General features: G+C 50.2%; 1 protein-coding gene across 1 annotated transcript; it reads left to right on the top strand.

Moving 5' to 3' along the window:
* The first annotated feature begins 644 nt into the window (after positions 1 to 644).
* On the top strand, positions 645 to 1325 carry RNF222 (ring finger protein 222). The gene has a single exon (XM_041769987.1). The coding sequence runs from the start codon at positions 720 to 722 to the stop codon at positions 1323 to 1325; it is 606 nt and encodes a 201-aa protein (XP_041625921.1). The 5' UTR covers positions 645 to 719.
* Positions 1326 to 8528: the final 7203 nt, after the last annotated feature.

Raw genomic sequence — 8528 nt, 5'->3', positions numbered from 1 at the left:
AATCTGAAGAATGAGTGAGCTGTGGCAGGCGGAGGTACGAGCCCACAGCTCCCTGCCGTGACTACACAGAGGGCCAGCAGGCATTTGGATGTGTAAGTTCTGAGCTTTATTTTCAAAACAGTCATTGCTTTATAGCCACGCTTAGCACAGAGGAATGCAATCCAATGGCTGGATGCAATCCAATGGATCAGCCAATCCCTGAGCAGGGAGATAGAGGAGCAGCAGAGGATCTTCTGGGAAATGACCACTCTGGGGACAGCCACACTGGAGACCGGGCTGAGTCCGGGGGAACATTGGCTTAGCTGCCTGCTTCCCCTAGGAACTGGATCATCCTTGAGAAAGGATGATCATTGCAGGCATCCAAGCAGGAAGAGGTGAGGTGATGACCTCACCAAGTCAGTGTGCCCAGTTGAGGTATCAGGGAGGTCAGACTTCAACACATTCCATGTACCTTGAACCAGTTTCCCGGGGCTGGAGTTGCTCCTTATGGGTCTCCCAAAGCCCCTTGTAGAGGTGCCCCCCTCATCTCCTCCTAAGGGGCCTGGGCCCTAGGTCCTAGTCTCAGTGTAAGCCAAGTAGACACCTGGGGAGGGGCAGCAGAAGAGGACAAGAGAGAGGGGGGCAGAAGGCAGTTGGGAGGGAGTTGGGAAGGAGGGAGAGGGCTGGTGGCTCCCGGCCCTTCCCTCCTGCAGCTAAGGCCCTGCCTTGGCAGAGTGGCCATGTCCGAAGGAGAAAGCAAAGACAGCTCGGGCAGCGAGTGCCCCGTGTGCTACGAGAAGTTCCGCGACCTAGAGGGTGCCAGCCGCACGCTGAGCTGCGGCCACGTGTTTTGCCACGACTGCCTGGTCAAGTACCTGCTCTCCACCCGCGTGGACGGCCAGGTCCAGAGGACTATCGTCTGCCCCATCTGCCGCTACGTCACCTTCCTCAGCAAGAAGAGCTCCCGCTGGCCCTCGGTGCTGGACCGGAGCTCGCAGACCCTGGCCGTGCCCGTGGGCCTGCCCGACGCCCTGGGCCACACGAACCCCCAGGTGTGGAGGCCGGCCCCCAGCCAGGGCGCCCAGCCCCCCTCAGACCTGCCACCCGGCCTGGTCCGGGAGCCCCAGGTCTTTGTCATCAGCCGCCACGGGATGCCCCTGGGGGAGCAGGACAGCGTGTTGCCCCGCCGCAGCCTGGCCGAGCTGTCTGAGGCATCACCGGCCCCCAGCGCAGGCCGGGCCTTCTGCTGCCGCTCACGGGCCCTGCTGCTCATCACGCTCGTCGCCGTGGTGGCTGTGGTGGCCGCCATCCTGCCCTGGGTGCTGCTGGTGAGGAAGCAGGCCTGAGCGCCACCCTAGGCTGAGCGTGGCTGGTGGGGGAGGGGGGAGCCTGGATGGGGCGAGACCCCAGGGCCAGCAGTCTGGACCCTGGATGGCGTCCCCACCTCCCACACCACCTGCTCCATGGGGGGAGGCTGGGGGCTGATGATCTCTGCGGCTGGAGCTGAGCTCTGGGCCCAAACCCAAACTCCATGTTCCAGGCCAGGGTACAAAATGGGGTGCCTACCCTTTCTGGGAGCAACAGCTATGTCCCCCCCTGGATGGGGGGCTATCCTCAACAGATACTTCCCCCTCCTCCGGGCTGGAACTGAGCAAGGTGGGAAGACAGGTGGTCCCCCTCGTACTATGGGGTCACCAGCCCTGAGGTGTGGTCCCTATCTGCCAGGTGACCCACCTGAAGTCAGGTGGGGCCAGATGGGGCCCTATAGTGGCTGGATGGGGGCTCCAAGGCAGGACTCGTCCAGGTCAGAGTTCCCACCCAGGCTTCTCTAGCTGGCTCGCAGGAACAAACAGAAGGAGTGGCTCAGGGGTCAAAGCACCTTTCCCAGGATCTCAGCAACCACCCATGAGCCTACAGCTGGGCAAGCATATGCCTTCCTGCCCCCAAATCACCAGCCTGTAAGGTCTTCGCTGGTGGAAAAGCTGATCTCAGAGGCTGTGGCCTAGGATCTCTGGGGGACATGACAGGAAAGCATCGTCCTGGGGAATGTGGCAACATCAAGGCACAGGAGTGGAGGCTAGAGGTCTCTGCAAGCCTCCCAAGCCCAAGGAGTGGTCCAAAGTTTGAATCCTGGAGTTCCCAAGGATGGACCGGTGGGCCGGGAGCACAGGGGGAGCCTGAAGGCCGAGACTTGAGTCAGCAGAGAGCTATGCGGGCAAATTAACCCCTAGGGGCTCCCCTGACTCCTTCCTAGCCCAGGTCCTCCTCCTCCTCCTCATGACCCAACCACTTATTAGAGGCCACACCAGCTGGGCCAGTTTCCCTGGGCGGATTCCCAGCTGGGCAAGGATGGGTGGGGAAGAAAACAGCTGTGCTTGTCAGGGACGCCACTGTCTCAACAAACGCTGAACCCCAGCTCCTGCCAACCCCACCCTGGGCTGTGCTAGGGCTCCGTGGGGACGGCCACTCAAGAAGCCTCAGACTGGGTCTTGCCTGTGGGGCAAGTCACTTGCAGACAGCTGTTTTCTATTTAGTAAGGGCCATGATCTTTATTTTTGAATTAAAAACAACAAAAACTTCCAGATCCTCTCTCAAACAGGTGGTTGTTCACAGGCCAGGCTTGCCAGCAGCTAAGTCCCCCTGCAACCTATTCCTCCCTCGGCAAAGGTCGCTATCGGTGGGGAAAGAAACAGCACCCTGCCTTTTATCTGGTTCCCAAGTCCCCAGAGTGGTGTCTATTTGGGGACCCCTGGGGAATGGGGTTCCCCCCCCAGAGGGGATATTTGGGACACATGGAGAGCTGATTGAAAACACTTATGGTCTTCTTTATGCTCTTTTCAAGACTAGAGAAGCACATAGGTGCTATTTGGGGAGGGATACAGGTGGGTTCATGGGAAATATATTTATTATAGGACTAAAAATGCTAAATTTACAAAGACTCCAATTAGTCTTGTTTTAACCTCAGCCAGGCTGCTTTAAACAACATCATGAATTTCTGGGGATGTGATTCTCAGATTCCGTTGCATTTGCCAAAAGTTGATTTCAAAATACCCATAGTGTTTTCATATTGTTCAGGGGCGACTCCCAGACGGCACTTCTTTTATTTTCAGAAAATGTCGAATGGCTATTTTATAAATAAAGGTATATGTATATTTTCTCAAAGATTGCAGAGACATCACCGATGCACGTGCAAAGCGCTGAGCTTGGACTTTCCGGATAATCCACATTAGATGAAAGAGACAGCTCAGAAAAGACTAATGCAAATGGATCTTAAGCATCTAGTCGGTGACACTTGTGAAAGACATGCAAATTAAAACTTCTACAGGTGTCCCAACTTTCACCTGTTAGCCTGTCAAACCCTGAAGGACTCAAAACCCACTCTGCCGCCAAAGGAAGGAAAGCAGGTTCGGTGGTGGGATGTATATGGGTAAAACCCCTGGGAAGGGAAATTTGACATTAGCTATCAACATTTCCACCTTTTGACCCAGAAAGTCCTATCCTAGAAATGTATCCTCTAGATCAACTTGTGGATATTGCCACAGAATATCTCCAAGATACGGTGGCCAGTGGGAAAAACACAGTGTGGAACATTGTGGAAGGGTGGGGGGAGTAAGAATTCACATTCCTATGTGTGCTTTTTAAAAAATATTATTTATCTATTCATGAGAGACACAGAGAAAGAGGCAGAGACACAGGCAAAGGGAGAAGCAAGATCCCTGTGAGGAGCCCAATGTGGGACTCAATCCCAGGATCCCAGGATCACAACCTGAGCCAAAGACAGATGCTCAACCCCTGAGCCACCCAGGTGCCCCTCACATTCCTATGTGCTTATTTATGCATCAAGAAATTGAGAAGATCACACAAAAAAACTAGTCACAGTGATTAACTGTGCAAGGGGATGATAACTGATGGGACAGGATGGGGAATTTCCTTCCCTTTGATACTTTTTTAAAAAAATTCTTTGGAGAAAAAAAATTCTTTGGAGAGAGAGAGAGAACATGAGCAGGGGGAGAGGCAGAGAGGGAGAAGCAGACGGTCCACCGAGCAGGGAGCCAGATGCAGGTCTCGATCCCAGGACCCCGAGACCATGATCTGAGCTGAGGCAGATGCCTAACCCACTGAGCCACCCAGGCGCCCCTGCTTTGATATTTTCTGAAACAAGCAAAGGTACTACTTATTCAAAAATTAAATTGAAAAATGCTATCCGATGCTAGGGATATTTTCAGCATCCACACTTGTTGCTCCGTGAGGTGCTGGCCCCAAGAACATTCAAGAACTGCCCCTGACTACCTGTCCTGCAGCTCAAGAGTGTCAGCTACCGACCAGTTTGGCAGGGCTGGTTTGTCTGGTTAGAGGTGTGACATCTCCTGCTTAACAGGAAGGAAGGTAAAAAAAAAAAGCTTCATATTTGACTCAGTGTTTCTCAGTTCCTATGGACATCTTTGGGCCGGATCATTTAATGTGCCCGTTTGGATTTTTCTCTGCCTTCTTTTCCTTTGTCAAGTATAAGCTTTTGCTTTAAGCAACCACCCTGAGGTCAGGACACTCCAGAAAGATGCCATTAGATAAATAGATAGACGGGTGGATGAATGCCTGGTATTATTACGCACACACATTTTGCTACCTCCTCTCACAATAATCTTTAATTTAATTTAATTTTTTAAAGATTTTATTTATTCATTGGTAAATTGAACACCAATAAAAAATAAATTAAAAAAAAAGATTTTATTTATTCATGAGAGACACAGAGAGAGAGGCAGAGGGAGAAACAGGCTCCCTGCGGGGAGCCCGATGCGGGACTCGATCCCAGGACCCCTGGATTATGCCCTGAGACGAAGGCAGTTGCTCAACCACCGAGCCACCCATGCGTCCCTAACCTTTACTTTTAATACGTACTTGCACAGTATAAGCCTACCGAGCTAAATGTAAGGATCCATACATTTCTGGTGAGCCCTGGACCAGGGTTCCCAGGAATCTCTGTGCCCCTCAGATACCATCCCATGACCTCCACCCTCAGCAAAGCCTGCAATGACTCAGGCAGCCCTGTGAGTCTCTTCACTTCTCCCTTTGACACCCTCATCAGTCCAGATACCCTTTTTTTGTGGGGGGCGGGCAGAATAACCTGGCCTCGTCCTCACAACTTCCCTCATCCTCCTCTTACCTGGGACAAACTGATTCGCAACACAAACTATTTGTAGATCCAACAAGTTCTGTTGGTGTAGGATTCGAGGCTTTTGCTTGGGTGGCTCCCTCTACCTGGAACATATTTCCCCTCTTGTCTACCTGAAAAACTCTCACCTAGCTTTCAGAAACAGTTTAAGGGTTCGCCTGTAAAAATTTCACCACATCCAACTTCAGTTAGAATTGGCTGCATCCTGGGGCACCTGGGTGGCTCAGTGGTTGAGCATCTGCCTTCGGCTCAGGGTGTGATCCCTGGGGTCCTGGGATTGAGTCCCACATCACACTCCCTGCAGGAAGCCTGCTTCTCCCTCTGCCTCTCTCTGTGTGCCTCTCATGAATGAATGAATGAATGAATGAATGAATGAATAAATAAATAAATAAATAATTTTTAATATAAAAAATGGACTGCATCCAGTCATCTTCCCAGGGACGCTGTGTTATGCCCATTTGTTGACAGGGCCATTTCTTCCTTCTAGACACCGTGCCCCTTCGAGGGAGGCTAGATCTCACTGGTCTTTGTATCTTACTGGTCTTTGTATATGAAGCTTGCATGGCATAGGATTTGGTAAAGAGTAAGAGTTGGAGAGATCTTTGAAGAATGCATGAGTGAAGGCAGGCAAGCAGGGAGAAAGGAAGGAAGAAATGGGATGGTTTGGTGTCTAGAAAAAAAAAAAGTTTAGTCCAAGGGATGTAGATGTAGAATCTGAATAGCCAGTTTGTCTTAGGGCTTCGCAAAGACCAGCCTCAAAACAACCTGACAGAGTCCATTTAAAAGCCACCACCGGGATCCCTGGGTGGCGCAGCGGTTTGGCGCCTGCCTTTGGCCCAGGGCGCGATCCTGGAGACCCGGGATCGAATCCCACATCGGGCTTCCGGTGCATGGAGCCTGCTTCTCCCTCTGCCTGTGTCTCTGCCTCTCTCTCTCTCTGTATGACTATCATAAATAAATAATAATAAAAAAAAAATTAAAAAAAAAAAATTAAAAAAAAAAAAAAAGCCACCACCATTACCTGGGTGGCTCAGTGGGTTAAACATCTGCCTTCGGCTCAGGTCATGATCCCGGGGTCCTGGGAGGGAGTCCCGCATTGGGCTCCCTGCTCAGCGGGGAGCCTGCTTCTCCCTCTCCCCCTGCTTGTGCTCTCTCTCTCTCTCTCTAATAAACAAATAAAATTTTTAAAAAAACAAATAAAAGGACCTTTGTCAAATCATGTAAGAGACATGTAAGGAAGTGGAGGGGCAGCCAGGCTAGGTGGCCAGAGGATCATGCAGGGCTGAGCCAAGACATTTATGCAGGTAAACAGACTTCACAACAAGGCCACCAGTAATTTGCATCTGTGCATGCAATTTGTACCCTGGCGATCTTCGCACTGCACAGTGGCTGTGCTGTCCAAATAGTGGCCTGAAGGTTTAATTTCAATGACTCAGTGTTGCATGGGTAGAGGGAGCTAAGGAGGCCTCCAGAGGGGAGGGCAACAGCAGAGAATGATGAGGATGATGAGAGAACAAAGAGGGCCTTTGTGGGAAGAGAGGAAGAGGCTAGGGGGGACCCGAAGAAGTGGAGGTGAATGGGCAACCAGCTGGCTCCATCAGAAGAGCATGCAATGCTTGATCTTGGGGTTGTGAGTTCGAGTCCCACATTGGGCATAGAGATTACTTAAATAAATAACACTTAAAAAGGAAGAAAGAAAAGAGGGGGTTAGGGAATCTAATAAGAACAAAAAGGGAGAGGATGAATCTGTGAAGACCAGAGAGGAAGACAAGGTAGGAAGGCAGGAGCCTTGAGCATCTCCCTGTAACTTTCAGCTGCCAAATGAAATTCAGATCAGGTGGGAGCCTCATGGGCTTTTCTCTGAAGGCTGCTCACTCCAGCCACAAGGACCTAGCTCCAGGAGACAACACGTCATGCTGCTTCACAGCTCCAAGCCTTCCTGAGAGCTACTCCTACTGCCTCATGAAGCTAACTTTAACATTCTTCAAAACTCAGCCACGGGTGATCTCACCCCAGAAGTCTTCCCTGACCCCAGAATGCTCTCCTATTCCTGAAGCACAGAACTAGTAAAAGCGGGGCGCCTGGGTGGCTCAGTCCATTAAGCAACCACTTCTCCATTTCGGCCCAGGTCATGAGCTCAGGGTCATAATGTCAGGATGATGAGAACCAGCCCAGCAATGGGCTTAGCATGGAACCTGCTTAAGATTCTCTTCCTCTCTCTCCCCCTGTGCTCTCTTTCAAAAAGAAGAAAAAAACCCCACCAAGGGCAGCCAGCTCATAAAGCACTTTTCCTGGGGTCCCATGGATGCTAGTTTCACTGTTTATCTCTCCTCTTAGACAATGAGCTTCCTGCAAGCAGAAGCTCTAACTAATTTCATTTTTTAAGTCCAGTGTCCAGTTTAGGGATAGCATGCAAAAGACGCTCCATAAACATTTGTTGGAAATAATTGCAGAGGCACCTGGCTGGCTCAGTCCTGGAGCATATGGCTCTTGATCTTGGCATAGTGAGTTTAAACCCCATGTTGGGTGTAGAGTTTACATTTAAAAAAAATTTTTTTTTTAAAAAGAATTGCAATAGAGGTAGTCTCACTGAATTTTTCAGTTAAGAATAAAATCTGGGGCTGTTGACAGTATATTTAAAACACAACTTTTTTAAATCATGAAAACCCTGTGCTCTTTACTGACTTAACTCTGGCTCCTCAAAGACATGTTTCCTCACTCTTTTTTTTTTTTAATTTTAATTATTTATTCATGAGAGACACACAGAGAGACAGAGACACAGGCAGAGGGAGAAGCAGGCTCCCTGCGGGGACCCTGATGTGGGACTCCATCCTGGGACTCCAGGATCACGCCCTGGGGCGAAGGCAGGTGCTAAACCACTGAGCCACCCAGGCATCCCCAAGTTCCTTACTCTTTGACTTGACCTAATGGAGTCCTAGAAATTAGGATTGAATCAGGAAGGGACTGGAAAGAGCTTACATGGGTTCATCTATAACCTATGGGTTCAACTTAATTGGTACAAGTTCCTCTCACTTCTCTGTGACTCAATGATCCCATCTGTACAGTGGGAATGATAATACTGTACCAGCTTCACAAGGCTATTTGGTGGAGTAAAGGAGTTAAAAGAGATGCTAGGGTGGCTCAGGGGTTGAGTGTCTGCCTTTGGCCCATTGTGATCCTGGGGGGATCCTGGGATCCAGCCCCGCATCTGGCTCCCTGTGAGGAGCCTGCTTCTCCCTCCGTCTGTGTCTGCCTCTCTCTCTTTCTGTTTCTCATGAATGAATAAATAAAACCTTTAAAAATATTTTTTTTCTATATATATTTTTTTTCTATTTTTCTATAGGAGTTAGAAATGTAGAGTGAGTGGAAAAGTGTCTCC

This window comes from Vulpes lagopus, chromosome 10 (assembly GCF_018345385.1).
Source record: "Vulpes lagopus strain Blue_001 chromosome 10, ASM1834538v1, whole genome shotgun sequence".
In the NCBI taxonomy this organism is placed as follows: domain Eukaryota; kingdom Metazoa; phylum Chordata; class Mammalia; order Carnivora; family Canidae; genus Vulpes; species Vulpes lagopus.
Note: the sequence above shows the minus strand (reverse complement) of the source record. Positions and strands in the feature narration are given on the sequence as shown.

What these genes read in the sequence shown, in the direction of transcription:
- RNF222 (XM_041769987.1), top strand. Translation starts at nt 720, where the DNA reads ATGTCCGAAGGAGAAAGCAAAGACAGCTCGGGCAGCGAGTGCCCCGTG.